Consider the following 16601-nt stretch of genomic DNA (forward strand, 5'->3'; position numbering starts at 1 on the left):
GAATTGAGTCTTTAGCTAAGGACTAGTTTTGATTTCGCTTTAGGTGGCTTATGTTAGTTGTTTCTGTTGCTCAAGTTGCGGTTGAGCTTATGCTGTTTAGTTCAAGTGAGTTTTCTCACTGTGTTACATATATCATGTGTTGTATGTGAGTTGTTGATAGCTCAGGGATGCTGATAACCTAATTTGATGTATCTGTGATGCATATAGCTCGGGGCTACCGATAACCCAATTTACTGCATGTGAGCTACTGATAGCTCAGGGTTGTTGATAACCCAAATTAGTTTATTTGAGTTGTTGATGACTCAACAATGTTGATAGTCCATAGGGTTATGGATAACCCATAGCTATTATATATGTTTTGTTGTGTTGTGATGTATGTGATACTTTGGGGAACTCACTAAGTTTCGTGCTTACAGTTATAGATAAAAATGTTTTCATGTACTTGAATAGTTTGTAAGGATGTGAATGCATGACTGTACACACATCATCTGTTTCAACATTGGAGATTCCGTGAAACTTTCGTTATCACTCTGCTTTATGGATTTCAATTTAAGAACAAATTGTTTTACTTTGAATGTATCTTTATGAAAATGAATCTTTATGAAAATGAATCTTTATGTTAGTTTAAAAATGAAAAATATATTCTAAAAATTAGGAAGTTACACGCACACACATTCTTATAAGTTAAGATAATCTGCTTTTATGATCTTAGTAAATACTGAATTACAGTAAATTAGTTTATTTCTGCCAAACACAGCCTAAACATGGCAACTCATATCATATAACGTGGCAAATAATATGTTGCCAAAGGAGAGTGCAAAATGTAGTTTATGTCTTTTTTTTCTTTTTCACCTGGAATGCCTAACAAACAATCGGGAAAATACCAATACACATATTCTAAAGGTGTGTTCGACACACAACTTTTGGAAGCTTATATCTTTTAACTTTTAAGAAAAAGCTCAATAATAAATGAAAAACTTTGTTCGACAGTAGGAGCTTATTGCTTTAGGTTAAACAATAAACTCAACTTCAAAAGCTAGTGTTGTGCTTAATAAAAAGATCTTTTATGTTTTTTCAAATTCACTTAATTGCGTTTTAAAAAAATTATGTCTCTATTTTATATGTTAAAATGATATCGCAATTTTATATATTTTAAAAAAGTCTAACAATTTTTATCGAACGTTAATTTACTCAAATAAATAAAGGTTTTTTTGTCACATAACATACTTTCGTTCAATTTGTCAAATGTCATTTTATAGTTATTTTGAATTAATTTTTTTCCCACGTCATTTTATAAGTTTTTTCTATTTTAATAAATTCTACATAATATTTTAATGTAATAATTATAATAAAATGTAGTAATAAATGAATATTAATTTCATTAATTGATTTACCTTTGTATTTCAAAATCCTAAATTAAAGCTTATTAGTTTATTTTGTTTATTTATTTTAATTTAAAACAAAAATCAATTTTAATAATTCATTATTTTTTTATTTTCTTATAAATTTAAAGTTTCTACGTATTTACACCTTCATATTTAAATTTTTTTAATTAAAACATTGTAAAGATAACAAGCTACCAACTCTCTTGACTGCTTCCGACTAATTTTAGAGAACATTCCATAGTGGTTGTTTGAAAGACTTTCATTGAATTTCAACTGGGTTGGCGACCCTAAGTATTCAAGCTTTATCAGCTTATTCTAACTTTCTTTAATTTTCTACACGCAAAAATCATATATGTAGAACTGACTTTACCCTTCTACATAATCCAGAACCCCACTAACTAAGAACGAAACGAAAATTCCATCCTCTCCTCTTCGTTTTCACGTGAAAGAGGTATGTATACTATCTGAATTTCTTTCACTTTTATACAGTTTTTAACGGAATTAAAGTTATTAAGATTGTGGTAATATAGATTTTTTGTTAAAATTTAATGCTTTGATTCGTCCATGATGATAATAAAATCATCGGAGCCAAAAAACGAACTTGATTTGCTTTTTTGTTTTAAAGTCTTACGAACTTTAGAGGCTTAAGAAACTTAGGAATTATTGTTTACTGAATCTCGTCACGTTCTTCAGTAAGTTTATTGCTATTAATTCGGTTCTTCATTTATTTCGTTGTTTAAATTTTAACAAACTCATGAATTTTCTATCCAGAACTGATTGTTTAGTATGAGAATTGAAACCGAACTGGACATAAGCTCTTCAAATACTTTAAACATCTCAATTGCTTATTCGATTATCAATTTGATGCTTCATTTTTACCGATTTTCATAACTAAAATATTTGTTTAGGTGCTAATAAAATTGCGTTTTTCATTTGAACACGTAGTAACCTCAAAGGAAATTTCAGTTCTTGTACTTTAGTGGAATATAGATTTTATTTTTTTAATTTTTAAAATTTTCTTTTTTGTACTGGCATGAATCATACGCCACAGTGGGCCCACAACTTTTGAAAATGGATATAGTTATTAATTATGATCAAGATTTAAGAATAGAGTGGAGTGGCCGCTGTTCGACTTTTTTATTCTTCTCTCCACTTTGAATTATATGCATCATAAAAACTGCATCAAAGATATCAGTGGGAAGGGATGAATTTTGATAGGTTGTAGGTTAAGAAAATAAAATTAAAAGGAGAGAAAAAAAAATATGACACCACATTTCGGTTGGTAAGAATGAACTCAATCTTGAACAAAATGAAATTGAATGTCACATCATCATTCATCATCATTCATTATGGCTTTAAAAATCATAGACCCATTCACAACAAAGTTGTCAATATCTAGATCATATATAAGATGGTCTTGTGTTATGAAAAATCATGGTCGTAAGATCAGATCAGGATCGAAAGATCGTATCAAAATGTTAAGTTCTTCAAATTTGCTTTCAAGGTCTTGTTTGTGTACTACCTATTAAAACTTGACATTGATTAAGACATAATTGGTAGAGTTAATTTTAACTGTTTATGCATGAATCATAATTCTTGATGTTGCAAATAGTAAAAGCTAGGAAGAAAACATCTTAAGCAAAAAAGAAAAGAAAAAATATTATTGTGACCGTATACAATTTAAAAGATTAGATCACAATGAAAATAACATGGCTGTCAAGATATTTTACCTAATTCGAAATGAAATTTTGTGTAATAAATTTCGGAGTTATTTAGCTTTAGCTACGAAATATTATTGCTTTTTTCTATGAAATGTTTTGGTAGTTTAATTGAAATTTTCTTGTAGTAGATGTTCTATGAGACTTCTTACGACTTGCAATAATCATCTTTGAGTTGAATGGACGGATTTTTGAAGCATGACTATATGATAAAGTACTAAAGAAGTAGAGAGTGTTAAGATTTGAAGACCCTATTTAGGATCATAAGATTGTAGTATAAATCTTGGATCAGATAGACCCTAATATGACCGTGATTGTTTTATTCTTGAGATTGTAAGATCTTAAGATCAAGATCAGAATCTTAACAACTACCTTTCAAAAAACAACATATGAGATGCTCTTAGTGAAGTAGTTCACTTTTTGTTTGTTTTTTCATTAATAAATGAAAATTAAATATCCTCCTACTTTTTTTTCCTACATATAATCATCCTACCTAATTAAATGGTGACATATGTAATATTTAATGTTCATTTAATGAAATTTAAATATATTTTAAGATAGAATATGACACATGTCATTATTTAAATGGGTAGGAGAATATTTAATTTCTCTTAATGAAAATATATCTTATGTAAATCACAATGAATATTGGGGTTACCGGCTATCAAAGATGTGTAAACATACCTAATTAATTGAATTTATTTTAAGTCAACGAACCTATAATTTCATGTTTTGGGAATCATATAAATGTCTTTATTTTCTGATATTTTTATTAATATTTCCTTTATTACTAAAACCAAATGTTTTGGTCTTTGATATCCTAAGCTTTTAATCGTATCTTTAATTGTCTAGTTTGAAATAAAGTTAGGCAAACTAAATGTTCTTTCTTTTTCTTCTTCTAAACTACAACAAAACTTTGTTATTTCATGTATCCAATAAGGCGCAACCCTATAATCTTAAGGGCATAAAAGAATGGTATCTTTAGATCAAATATTATTTGGTTCTTTGATTTCTTTTATATATATACTAGGTGTGAAACTCGTATATTACACCGGTTGATTAAAAAAAATATATCAAAGTTTAAATATTAAAAGAATTTCAAAATAAATAAACATATTCAACTAATGAATAAATAGAATCACTATTAGAAAGATCATCGATAATATCAATGATTGTTGTCATATTCATTAAATTTATTATCATATTCAATGTATTTTAATATATCTTATATATATATATATATATATATATATATATATATATATATATATATATATATATATATATTAATTAGATTCTTTGCATTTATTATCACATTAAAATATATTTAATACTTTACATATATAAATTTAGTATTATGTGGCATATTTATTGATTTAATTCAAAAAAAAAACACAAAATGACATGTGCATTTAAATTTAATCAAAAATTTACAAAATAAATGTGGCAAATTTAATGAGAATATGACATTTGGCAAAATGATCTTCAATTATATATATATATAAGTGTAATATATTTTACAAGCGCTTTATAAACATTAAGTTCTAAGCTATAAATTATTTTATTTCTTGTTTCAATTTATGTTTAGTTACATCTTTTTTTAACCCTTTTTTTGTAATATATTTATTGTTCTAAAGAATAGCTTCATAGAAACATGAAGAAGCAAAACAACAACGATCGATAGCATTTTTTCTTTTTTTACTCCCCCCCCCCCCCCCCCCCCCAACTAAAAGTCCAAAGTTTTTTACAAAAATTAGCAACATACTTTACTTTTCATCATTACTAACAAATTTATATACTTCAGATCTAACATAAGATGTACAAAACATCGCTCCTGATTGCTTCAATCACATTTTTACTACTTGTATCAAGCTCAAATGGGGATGCGAGAACCCAAGTCATCAAGTTGTTTTGTGACGAACAAATCCATGAGGATGACACATACTTCGTCCCAAATTATGTCCAAGCAATGGAAATAGTTAGCACCCAAATGCGAACATCACATAACGCAACAGTAGAAGTAGGCACGGGATCCAACACAAATTACGTACTCTTCCAATGCTACGACGATCTTTCTTCACAAGATTGCGTGTTATGTTATGCGGAAACTCGTACTGTTTTTCCAAGTTGCTATCCACGTAATGGGGCTCGAATTTTTCTCGACGGTTGTTTTATGCGGCTTCTAAATTATAGCTTTTATGAAGAGTATACGGGATCTTATGACACAATTGTTTGTGGGAATATAACGAGGGAGAGTATAGAGTTTCAAAATTCGACGAAACAGGCAGTGTTGAATGTGGTAGCAGATGCATTGAGTAATGATATGTATTTTGGTAGAGGAGAGGTGGTCGCGGCGCGTGGTAATAAGTCAGTTTATGTGATGGCGAAATGTTGGACGACTTTAAGTCTAGGGGATTGTAGGAAGTGTTTGGAGAATGCGTCTGAGGTGATATCAAAATGTTTGCCATGGTCGGAGGGTAGGGCGTTGAATACGGGGTGTTTTATGAGGTATTCCAATACGGATTTTCTAAATCCTCTACCATTGACAAGTGGCTCGAAAAGTAAAGGTAAAAAGATTGGTATTGAATTGTTTTTTATACGATTACTTAATTATGATTTATATGTAAAAGGTGGTCAATGGCTTAATGGAATTATCTCTTGACTGCAATGTTATCATGCTCATTAATGGATGATTTGTATACCAACCAAATATCTATTAAGAGAAACGATTGCGTTAGCTGCAAGAAATAATAGTGTGCTTCCATATATTTGTTAATTATAAATGTTACTTTCTTTTATTTCTACTTAAACATTGTACTTTGAAACTTCTAAATAAGTATAGCAGTGTCATCCGAATACATTGCAATTTTTAGTGCTATGATTGTGTAAAAGTTTCAAAGTACATTGCTATAATTGGATAGATTTTTCGGTTGATACTTTTTAAAATTTTACTCTTACTACGAAATTGTGATTTGAAAGATATATAAAATTATAAAAATGACATGCATATACAAATGAATATCCACCGCTATAATTATGAAGATTTTCATAGTATAAAGCTATAACTGGGTGAATTTTTTAAAGTAAAATTTCAATACAATGCTTTAATATTAAAAAAAAAGTTGCTAGAATAAACAAGTAAGTGAGAATAAGTTGTTATTTCTTACATATAAACTCTAAAAAGGAAATGTTAATATATACACAAATAGCTAAATACATTGTTCAAACAAAAATATCTTTATGTTAAAATCAATATGATAATAACCAAAATATGGAATCTTCAAAATGAGTGTTTGGCATGTATGAAACTTAAGTGCAATCCTAACATATTTTGATCATTTTTAATTTGTATGTTTTGTAGGGAAGACGGCAACAATTATTATTTCCATTATTAGTTCTGTGGTGGTTTTGGCTGTTGCTTTGACGATTGCTTTATACATCAGGAGACGCAGATATATACAGCAGAGGAGAAGAGGTACAACTCATTCAACATAATTTAAATATATTCTTTAGTGCCAACTATAAAGCAAGTCGTTTCCAAAGAAAACTATAAAGCAGGTTGGTGGATTTGTTAAAACAACCCTAATAATTTATAACTCCTTCAGGCTCTTATGATTCTGAGAAATTGGCTAAGATTCTTACTGACAGTAGCTTAAACTTCAAATACTCCACTATTGAGAAAGCCACAACAAATTGGGATGAGTCTAACAAGCTTGGACAAGGAGGATTTGGAACTGTCTACAAGGTACTGATTTTGGCATGCATTGGATTGAGACTCAGACTGTCGTTTCCTTCATAACAAATAGGACCCCCATGTTTTATTTTATCATAGACCCTTTATCAAACTAATTTCGGCATTGAAAATTTCACTCAGGGGGTACTTTCAGATGGAAGAGAAATAGCTGTGAAGAGGCTCTATGTCAACAACAAACTCAGGGCAGCTGATTTCTACAACGAAGTTAACATAATTAGCAGTGTTGAACACAAAAACCTTGTCAGGCTTTTAGGATGCAGTTGTTCAGGACCCGAAAGCATTCTTATATATGAATATCTTCCCAACATGAGCCTCGACCTCTTTATTTTTGGTATGTTCTTAAATTTCCAATATCTAGAATTCAAGATGTATTTATGAATATGTGAACATTTCTATAGATGCAATAAAAGGAAAGAAACTAAACTGGGAGAAGAGGTTTCAAATCATTATTGGCACAGCAGAAGGCCTGGTGTACCTTCATGAGAATACCAAGACCCGAATTATTCACAGGGATATCAAAGCTTCTAACATCTTGTTAGACATGAGACTTCGTGCTAAAATAGCTGATTTTGGATTGGCCAGATCTTTTCAAGATGATAAAAGTCACATCAGCACTGCCATAGCAGGAACACTGTAAGTCATTCTTTTTGTATCAAGTAAAAAACAAACATCCATATACTTCTTACCGGATTAAGTATTGTTCGATTAAATATAAAAGAAACATTTTCTCTTTTAGTTTACTTTAGATATAAAAAGTACTAAAATAACATATTAATTTTTATTTCCTTTTCACCAGTGGATATATGGCTCCAGAGTATCTAGCCTATGGTCAGTTAACAGAAAAAGTAGACGTCTATAGCTTCGGTATTTTACTTCTGGAAATCGTCACAGGAATGGAAAGCAACAGAAGCAATGCACTAGAATATACCGACAACCTAGTCTCTACCGTAAGTAAAAAATCTTCACAGGATACATAAAATATTTTTCTCATCATAAAACCGTAAAAAAGTAATATTAACAAAAATATAAAATGTCATGATAGAATTGGTCCCCATAATTTACAGAATTGGTCCCTGTATTGATAGGAAAATTACAGAAATTGTCCCTGTCAGGATATTTACATAAGCACCTTTGAAATTAGTTTTACAGAAATGGTCTCTAAAATTGACAAAAATGGTCCCCATAATTTACTCTTATGAAAGTTACAAAAATGGTCCCTATATTTAACTAAACTATAGAAAATAGACCCTGATAGTAAAGTTACAAAGATGATCCCTTTTTTTCTTAAAATTTTTAAAATATCCCCTGTATTTTACAAAAGTATAGAAATGGTCATTATATTTCACAAAATTATAGAAAATGTTCCTATGTTTCACAAAATTATAGAAATGATCCCTATTTAATAACGAATTGCCATAAATGATCCATATGTTTCATAAAGTTACAGAACTGATTCCCGACTAATAGAAAAATTACATAATTTGTGGATGAATAGGCATGGGAGCTCTTCCAGAAAGGTATAGTGGAGCAAATCTTTGACCCGAACCTCTCGATGGATGTTCACCCAAACACCATTTTCAAGAAAGTCGCTATAAAAGTGGTACATGTAGGACTTCTTTGCACCCAAGAAGCTCCATCTTTAAGGCCAACAATGTCAACTGTACTAAGAATGTTGGCAAAAGATGATGAACATTTACCCCTCCCTTCTAATCCCCCTTTCGCAGACGAAAAAACCATGGAACTCAACAACATTACACAAAAGTTGCTTCATGATCATGAGGGAGAAAGCTCTTATTCAGTTGCTACAGTTTCTCATAGTGAGTTCTATCCAAGGTAACGATAGTGATCTATTTTTGATAATGAGGTCATTTACGTCATTTGTGTAGACAAAAGATCAAGAGAGAGCCATGTACTCACACCCCACCTTTTTGGGTAGGAAAAAATAGAACACATATGTCCCATTGACATCAGTTCAAAGCAAGACAAACACAGTACAACATGTTCTGTCATATCTCATGATATCAATGTGGGTCACTATGAAATCACCAGTACGGTCCCTAGTCTCAACATTTTGATATCATGAAGAAAGGGCAAATTTGTTTGTAGGATTATTTCCGGATTTTATGTATTTTAGTTAGGTAAGTTGTTTATTTTATTGGTAGGTTATAATTTTGTGTATAAAATTGCTAAGTAGGTGTTCCTAATAAACATAAGTTCGAATAAATGAAGCAAAATGCATGTACGTAAGAGTTTTAATAGCAAATTAAGCCTTTTTATTACAAATCTCTTGTGACGAAAACGAATAATTAGCAACATTTATGAGCTTGCTTTATCGTGTAGCAACCAAGTTGCCCATGAGTCCTCCACTAATTTCATAATGTTTTGCACTTGAAAAACCTGATTCCAATGCAAGATGCTCCAATTCCTCACCTGTTTGTAAAAGAATTTGCAAATTATATAAAAAAAAAACAAATATCTATTAGGTTAAATACAACACATAGCTACATACTTTCCTTTAATTGTTTATTATATTATAGCACCCTACTTCCATTTCTTCTTATTACATGACTACATTTCAAGAAATCTACCCAATTATAGCAATGTCATCTAAAGATTTTTCAAACTACAATAACCTAATAAAAAAATTAAAGTACAATGCCTTATAAACAAAATTACTTTGATATTTCTTGCATCTTGCCTAACTCTATGTAATATTTTCATGTTGTGGGTCCCATCTATATGTCAAAAGAATATGCACATGTTGTCAGAATACAACAATAAGAAACAAACCTGTTAAAAATTCTTGAATTGAGCTCTTTAGATATCGATACTCCTCTGTAAGACCATATCCAGCTGCTACAGGCACAACTATATTGTCTATCATCCATCCCTGTCACAAAGATCCAAAATTTATAAATAAAATGGATTAAATTGTTTTTATCTACACGTTTATTTATTAAAAGTAGTTCCACATTTTTTAAACAAACCTGAATAGATGTTCTAAATTCATCAGTGCTTTTATTGAAGTCAAGTATTGATGCTTTAGAACCTGGTTTTAAAACTCGATAAACCTCCTTCATTGCCTTATATTTATCAACTACATTTCGTAGCCCATATCCAATAGTAATTGCATCAAAATAACAATCAGGATATGGCAAATCAACTGCATCGCCTTCCACCCACCTATAAGACATAACATAATTACCAAATTAGCCCTGAAACCCAAAAAAAACAAAAATTCTCTATTACCATTTACCAATACATACAAACGAGAGCTAGATATACCAATGCTCACTTAAGATTACAATAGCAGGCTTTTGCACGTAATTGTTGTCTCTTTGAAGCGACAATTAGTTGTTCTCTAGAGAAATCAAGGCCAGTAACCTACAAATTGTGGGAAAAAAGAACAAGATATAATGGTCAGTAGCTTTTTTATAACAACTTTTGCAACAAATCAGATTAATTTCATATTTAGGGTACAAGATTGAGGTGTATAAAAGCATAACAAAAGGTGTTAACCAAATGATGAGTGAATGCAAGAGTGAAGAAGGGGAAAGAGTGAAAAACAAACCTGGCCATTGAGTCCAACCTTTTGAGACAAAAGAAATGCCAAATCCCCACTTCCACAACACAAATCCAACACATTATTCCCTTCTTTTGCCCTATCATTTCAAATCGATATTTATAGCGAAAAATTTTCTGATACTGGAACAGAATGTGGGTAAATCGAAAAATCGAAAGAGGAGTTGAGGGATTTAATGGTTACCCACTCCAATTAACTGCCATTCGTTTCCATATGCGATGTTGCCCCAAACTCAACACGTCATTCAACTGTGTAAATGTAATCGCATATGTAAGAAATTAGGTTGGGAGATAAATTTTTAAAATTGGAGTGAGAAAGATGAAACTTTTTTGGCGTACGTTATCGTAGACAGGTGCGATGCGACTGAAGAGAGCCTGGCGGTCGGCTGAGGAGCGAATCTGTTGCCGTCGTCTGGTGGGTGGTCCGGCTACCGGAGCAAATGAGAATTGAAGCACTGTAGCCAATGCCATACTCACATTGCGGAATTCTGTATTGGTTGCTTTTAGGATAACGTTTCCCTCGAAACTCTATCGCGAAAGAAAACCAGGCTAGAAACTGTATGATACAACTCAAATCAAAAAAATCTTTTAAAAAATGAAAAAGTCTTTTTTGTTTTTTTTTTTCCTGTGTTTCTCTCTTTCATTTTGTCATTTTTTTTTCCTACTTGTCATTTTTTTCGAGTTTTTTCATTCTTACATCAAATTTGCAGTTATATATAGAAAAATCTCCAGAAAATTCTTAAAATTTTAGTCAATTTATGAAAAAGTCTCAAACTAAATTTTGTTTATAGAAAAACACAAAATACCGGCTAAAACTTCGAAAAAACCCTGTTTGCCCGATTCCATAGATTTAGCCGGTATTCTGTCATTTTTCGTTAGTTTGCTCAAAATATTGAGACCTTTTTGAAAATTACCCGATAACCAAAATATTAGGACTTTTCTGAAAATTACTATAGAATTAATGGATATTATTTATAAACATAACAAATATTTTTATTATAAACAAAGGAAATACATTTGTTTCTAATTTCTAGGAATAGAATGATCGACTAGGCTATTATTTGTTGACCACTTCAAACTCCTTATATTTCTCCTACGTATCGTTGTGGGTGTCATATTGAGATGTATTATGTAGGTTTCTTCAATTAAATATAAGAGCTAGTAATATTTATTAATACATAATCAATAAATGTCTACTTTCTATTAGGTGTGATGTTATAGGATCACATGTTATTAGAAAATATCATTACATAATGTTTTGGAAGTCGCTAGAAGGTTCACTAGGAACTAGGCTGGACATGAGTACAGCCTAACATCCGCAAACCGACGGACAAAGTGAGAGGACTATTCAAACCTTGGAAGATATGTTGCCAGCCAGTATGATAGACTTCGGAAAAGCATGGGATATTCATCTACCCGTTGTCGAGTTCTCCTATAATAACAGTTATCACACGATCATAAAGGATGCTCCATTTGAAGCCCTCTATTGCCGGAAGTGCAAATCGCCTCTGTGCTGGGCTGAGGTGGGTGACACACATTTAGCTTAAGGAAAAGTTCCTAACAGTACTATCACAGGTCTGAAGATCATTCCAAAAACGACAGAGAAGATCGTTTAGATTAATGACTGATTGAAAGCCTCCAGAGACTGACAAAAAAGCTACGCTGAGAAGTGAAGGAAACCATTGGAATTCCAGGTTGGTCACCGTGTTCTATTGAAGGTCTCACCCTGGAAGGGTTTGATATGCTTCGGAAAGTGTGGAATGCTAAATCCAAGATACGTAGGACCTTTCGAGATTCTCGCTAGAATCGGCCCTGTATCTTACAAACTCAAACTACCTCAAGAACTTAGTAACGTACACTCTACTTTTCACGTTTTGAACTTGAAAAAATGTCTATCTGATGAGGCTCTTGTAATCCCACTTGACAAGATCTAGATTAACGAGAGCCTCAACTTCGTGGAAGAACAAGTAGAGATCATGGACCGAGAGGTCAAGCAAATGAAGCAAAGTCGTATCTCGATAGTTATGGTTCGCTGGAATGCCAAGCGGGGACCTGAATTCACTTGGGAGTGCGAGGATCAAATGAAACTGAAATATCCTCATCTTTTTACTTAGTTATTTATAATTGCTTAAACTCTAATTTCGTGACGAAATTCTCTCCAACGGAGGGATGATGTGACAACTCGTACTTTCTATCTTGTAAAGCCGTTCAATTCAATCAAAAGTTAGACTTGTTTCTGCTATCTTTTAGCATTTTTAAGGGTCTATTTGAGTGTTCAAAGCCTAGTACATTCAAGGATTGGGTGTTAGGAAGTATCTGCTAGAGTTCCTTATGCAGCATTCAAGGCAAAAAACTCCATCATATGGAGTTTACGACCGTAAACTAGAGCTTACGACCGTAAGCTCTTGTTTGGCCGTGAACTAGTCTCTTAATTATGATATTCCTTTATTATTCTTCACTTCTCACACTTCCAAGTCAAGAACACTCATTTCTCTCTCAAGTATCATCAAGAACACTTCCATTTCTCGTCAAATTTGTAAGTGATTCTTTCTATATTAGTTTATATCCTTCTTGATCTAGTAAAACCCCATGATTTCATCCATGAATTCATCTCTTTTTGGGGTTAGATCTTCAAGAACACCAAGAACACACACTAGTTCTTTGGGCAGAAATCACCCCTTTTAGCTTCCAAATCGTAAGTATGATTTCCATATACTTGATATTCATTAGAAGCTCTTGATCAGGATACAAGAAAGAACCATTTTAGGAAGAATATCAAGAGTTTACAGCCGTAAAACCTTGCATGGCCGTAAACCCTTCTTGATTTATGTTATGGCAGTGAACCCTTTCAATTCTTGGCCGTAAACCCTAGCTATTTCATGTGTTGGCTGTAAAATCATTGGCCTTGAACACATCTAAGCCGTAAAACACACACTTGTGTGGTCGTCACACCCGATTTCTGGTACACAGTTAGTTCAACCTTTCTTGTGTTTTCTCTGGGACTCGACGAGTTGGAGGCCCAACTTGTTGAGTAGAGTCAAGATCCACGGACAGTTTAAGTGACCTACTTGACGAGTTGGAAGACTGACTCGGCGAGTAGGTGTTGTTTGGGTAAAACCCAAAATTCAGGGTTTGCACCCTATTTAAACACCTTATCTCACTCTCAATTGTCCCATATACTCCTAGAAGACATCATATCGAAACCCAGGCCATTGTTTGTGTGTTCTAAGGCCATTTAGGTGCTTTTTGGTGGATTGTGAAGCTTGAGAAGAGGAAAGGAGCTTGTGAGACCAAGGGGAAAACAAAGAAGATCCAGAGTTTGGAGCTCATTTTCAGCTTATTGGTGGTATGAAGTTGAACCTTTGTCTATAGATCTTGATTTGTGGGCCTTTTCCATCATCTTTCTAACCCTAGAGAGGTTGTATTCGGGATTTAGTGTTGGAAGTCAGTGTATGCTTTAGATCCAGGTCTATTGGGGCTTTTATGGCATAAAGGTGCCCATTTTGTTGCCATGAACACCCCATGCACCTTGGAGGCCATCTTTTATGGCTTTTTGAGCCAAAGACCCCTTGCATGCGTACCAAGTTTGTAACTTTACATGTAAAATGGACATTAGGAGGCTAGATCTATGGTTTTGGTGTGTTAAGTCCCACTGAAATCGACTGTATAATATTGGCCAAGGAGAGACTCGGCGAGTCGAGACGCTTTTTCCCCCAAAAAACGTCTTCTGGTTGACTTTGCCTGGTTTTGGCATTGACCAGGGTTAGGGTTGTGTATTCTGTTTGACGCCTTGAGGGTTCTCGTATAGGGATTAAGGAGTCGAGGATAGCCGACATTCACGGCAAGGACAGTTCAGACACTACACGGCATCGAGGTGAGTTACCTTCCAATAGAAGTGGGTTAGTTGGGACGATTATCTTTGTGATAATTGTCTGGTCTGTTATCGTGGGGTATGTGAGTATGCTAGATTGCTAGATATGTGAGTATGCTAGTTTACTAGTTGCTATGTTATGTGAGATAGTAGCAGTAGAAGGGGGACTAGTCCTCGATTTGGTCACTAGGACCAATGGGTAGGTAGGACACCCCAGATATGTCTGACATCATGATTATGATATGATATTATGTGTTAGTAGTAGGGGGTGAAATAGTCCCCGTGTACGGTTGAGATAAACCGGAGGGTAGGTCAGCACCCCAAAATGGCTTGACATGGGTAGGTCAGCACCCCAAAATAGCTTGACATGGGTAGGTTAGCACCCTAGAATGGGTTGACATGGGTAGGTTAGCACCCAAGAATGGCTTGACATGGGTAGGACGGGTGCCCCAGAATTGCCCGACAGTATGTATGCTTTGTGATTGTATGGTATGTGGTATGATAGGGGAACTCACTAAGCTTTGTGCTTATAGTTTTAGTTTCAGGTTTTAGGTACTTCTTTGTCTAAGTGGAAGTAGTCGGCGTTGTAGCAGCGTATCACACACACACACATGATTTCCGCTTAGAGTTTTCTAGGATTGTACTCTGCTATTTTGTTACTTCAAGATGATTTGGTTTGAAACATGATATTATCTTGGCAATGTTTTGATAAACAAATGTATAAATCACTTAATCAAAGAAACAAAATTTTTGGCCTCAAATTTTGGGATGTTACAAGTTGCTATCAGAGCCCTGGTTTGACGAATTCGGACACACCCTTGGGGGTGTCTGGACTCAAACCGAGCAACTAAGAGTTTTTTTTTTCACAAAGAAAAAGTTTCTAAAATTTTATGTTAAAGAATTTTGAAGAAGGACAAGGTATGTGATGTGTGCAACCGGCTGAGCTCAAGTAAGTTTTCCCGAAGATACCCATACTTGTTATGTTATGTATATGATTTATGATTATGAGAACTGTATTCTAGATTATGGTTGAGGATCTAGGAGGATTCCTTGAATGCCTGTTGTATGAGTTGTATGTTAGGGCTGCTTAGCCAGTGGTAGGATAGCCTAATTAGGTTATGCCTGATGTGGTTTCTCAATGCACAAATGCTGCTAGCTTTGTGCTAAAGGGGTCCCGGCTAACCTTAACTAACTAGTGGACGAATATGTAACAGTATTCGTGAGCTAGTTAGGGAATGAAGGTAGGGACTCATAGTGCAGCTGATGGCGAAGAGTAGGTCGGAGGGTGCCCTAGGAAAGCCTAGGATGAGATCAGTCGGAAAGGGATATTGGTATGGGCACTTGGTGAAGTTGAGGAAATCCTTGAGGAAAGTACGAATAGATGTGAAGGGTAGTATGGGCTCGTACTACTGCAAGCAGAGGATCCGTACTCGAGTCAAGGAGGGTCGTGATGGAACCAGGGAACGGGGGGATTATCGAGCTGATGGAGGATTGTCTCTGAGCATTCAGGAGAGATTTGGTGTCTGGCCAGGCGGGTACACGCACACTGTCGTTCAAGGACTTCAGAGGGAGTGGTGCACCGGATTTTCACGGGGTGAAGGACCTCATTGCAGTCAGGAGATGGATCGCAGACATTGAGTCTGCGCAGTTGACGAGCTTCTGCCCGGAAGAGTCGAAGGTTTGCATTGCTGCAGGATATATGAGGGATAGGGCTAGAGACTGGTGGGAGTCGATTGGCGACTCGTTGGGAGCCCCAGCCGTCGAGGCTATGGCGTGGTAAGATTTCATGACCAGATTCAGGGCTGAGTTTGCGCCGGCTCTGGAGCTTCAACAGTTGGCCAGGGAGTTTCTGGATATGAGGCAGATGACTGAGACAGTGGCGGAGATCACTGCCAAGTTCAGGGAGAGGGCCCTGTTGGTACCCGAGTATGCGGGGGATGAGGAGATGCGAAAGACCCGCTATCACAATATGTTGAGGGCTGATATTCTGGAGAATGTCAGCTATTCAGCCTGCCCAACCCTGGAGTCCATGATTGCCAGGGCGTGGGAGAGGGAGCTCGATTTGGAGCACGTCCGGAAGAGGAAAGCATAGACTGAGCCGGTGACAGGGGTTTCGGGGAAGAAACCCAAGGGATCCGACGTTAGGTCGAAGGGCCATCCGGGCCAGAGTCGTTGCAGGAAATGCGGCAAGCCGCATGAGGGAGCTTGTAGAGCATGATCGTCGGGCTGCTACAAGTGCGGAAAGACGGCGCACTTTGGCAGGGATTGTACTTCCCCCACCCCCACAGTGC

At 34.7% G+C, this 16601-nt stretch overlaps 2 protein-coding genes across 2 annotated transcripts; one reads left to right on the forward strand and one right to left on the reverse strand.

Moving 5' to 3' along the window:
- Positions 1-1591: 1591 nt before the first annotated feature.
- Positions 1592-9292, forward strand: LOC111902018 (cysteine-rich receptor-like protein kinase 2). Its single transcript, XM_023897889.3, has 8 exons — positions 1592-1836; positions 4908-5670; positions 6465-6578; positions 6709-6848; positions 6978-7188; positions 7256-7490; positions 7654-7804; positions 8353-9292. The coding sequence occupies exons 2-8, from the start codon at positions 4920-4922 to the stop codon at positions 8692-8694; spliced, it is 1944 nt and encodes a 647-aa protein (XP_023753657.2). The 5' UTR covers positions 1592-1836; positions 4908-4919; the 3' UTR covers positions 8695-9292.
- Positions 9055-11004, reverse strand: LOC111902019 (2-phytyl-1,4-beta-naphthoquinone methyltransferase, chloroplastic). Its single transcript, XM_023897890.3, has 7 exons — positions 10779-11004; positions 10624-10688; positions 10429-10519; positions 10153-10241; positions 9845-10040; positions 9648-9747; positions 9055-9287 (listed from the first exon to the last, which is right to left on the reverse strand). The coding sequence occupies exons 1-7, from the start codon at positions 10908-10910 to the stop codon at positions 9187-9189; spliced, it is 774 nt and encodes a 257-aa protein (XP_023753658.1). The 5' UTR covers positions 10911-11004; the 3' UTR covers positions 9055-9186.
- Positions 11005-16601: the final 5597 nt, after the last annotated feature.

The sequence above is a fragment of the Lactuca sativa genome, chromosome 8 (assembly GCF_002870075.4).
Source record: "Lactuca sativa cultivar Salinas chromosome 8, Lsat_Salinas_v11, whole genome shotgun sequence".
Classification (NCBI taxonomy): Eukaryota; Viridiplantae; Streptophyta; class Magnoliopsida; order Asterales; family Asteraceae; genus Lactuca; species Lactuca sativa.

What these genes read in the sequence shown, in the direction of transcription:
- LOC111902018 (XM_023897889.3), top strand. Translation starts at nt 4,920, where the DNA reads ATGTACAAAACATCGCTCCTGATTGCTTCAATCACATTTTTACTACTT. An exon ending in GATTTGGAACTGTCTACAAG is followed by an intron (nt 6,849 to 6,977) that starts GTACTGATTTTG and finishes AATTTCACTCAG; the next exon opens with GGGGTACTTTCAGATGGAAG. An exon ending in CCGACAACCTAGTCTCTACC is followed by an intron (nt 7,805 to 8,352) that starts GTAAGTAAAAAA and finishes GTGGATGAATAG; the next exon opens with GCATGGGAGCTCTTCCAGAA.
- LOC111902019 (XM_023897890.3), bottom strand. Translation starts at nt 10,910, where the DNA reads ATGGCATTGGCTACAGTGCTTCAATTCTCATTTGCTCCGGTAGCCGGA. An exon ending in ATGGCAGTTAATTGGAGTGG is followed by an intron (nt 10,520 to 10,623) that starts GTAACCATTAAA and finishes TTGAAATGATAG; the next exon opens with GGCAAAAGAAGGGAATAATG. An exon ending in GCCTGCTATTGTAATCTTAA is followed by an intron (nt 10,041 to 10,152) that starts GTGAGCATTGGT and finishes TATGTCTTATAG; the next exon opens with GTGGGTGGAAGGCGATGCAG.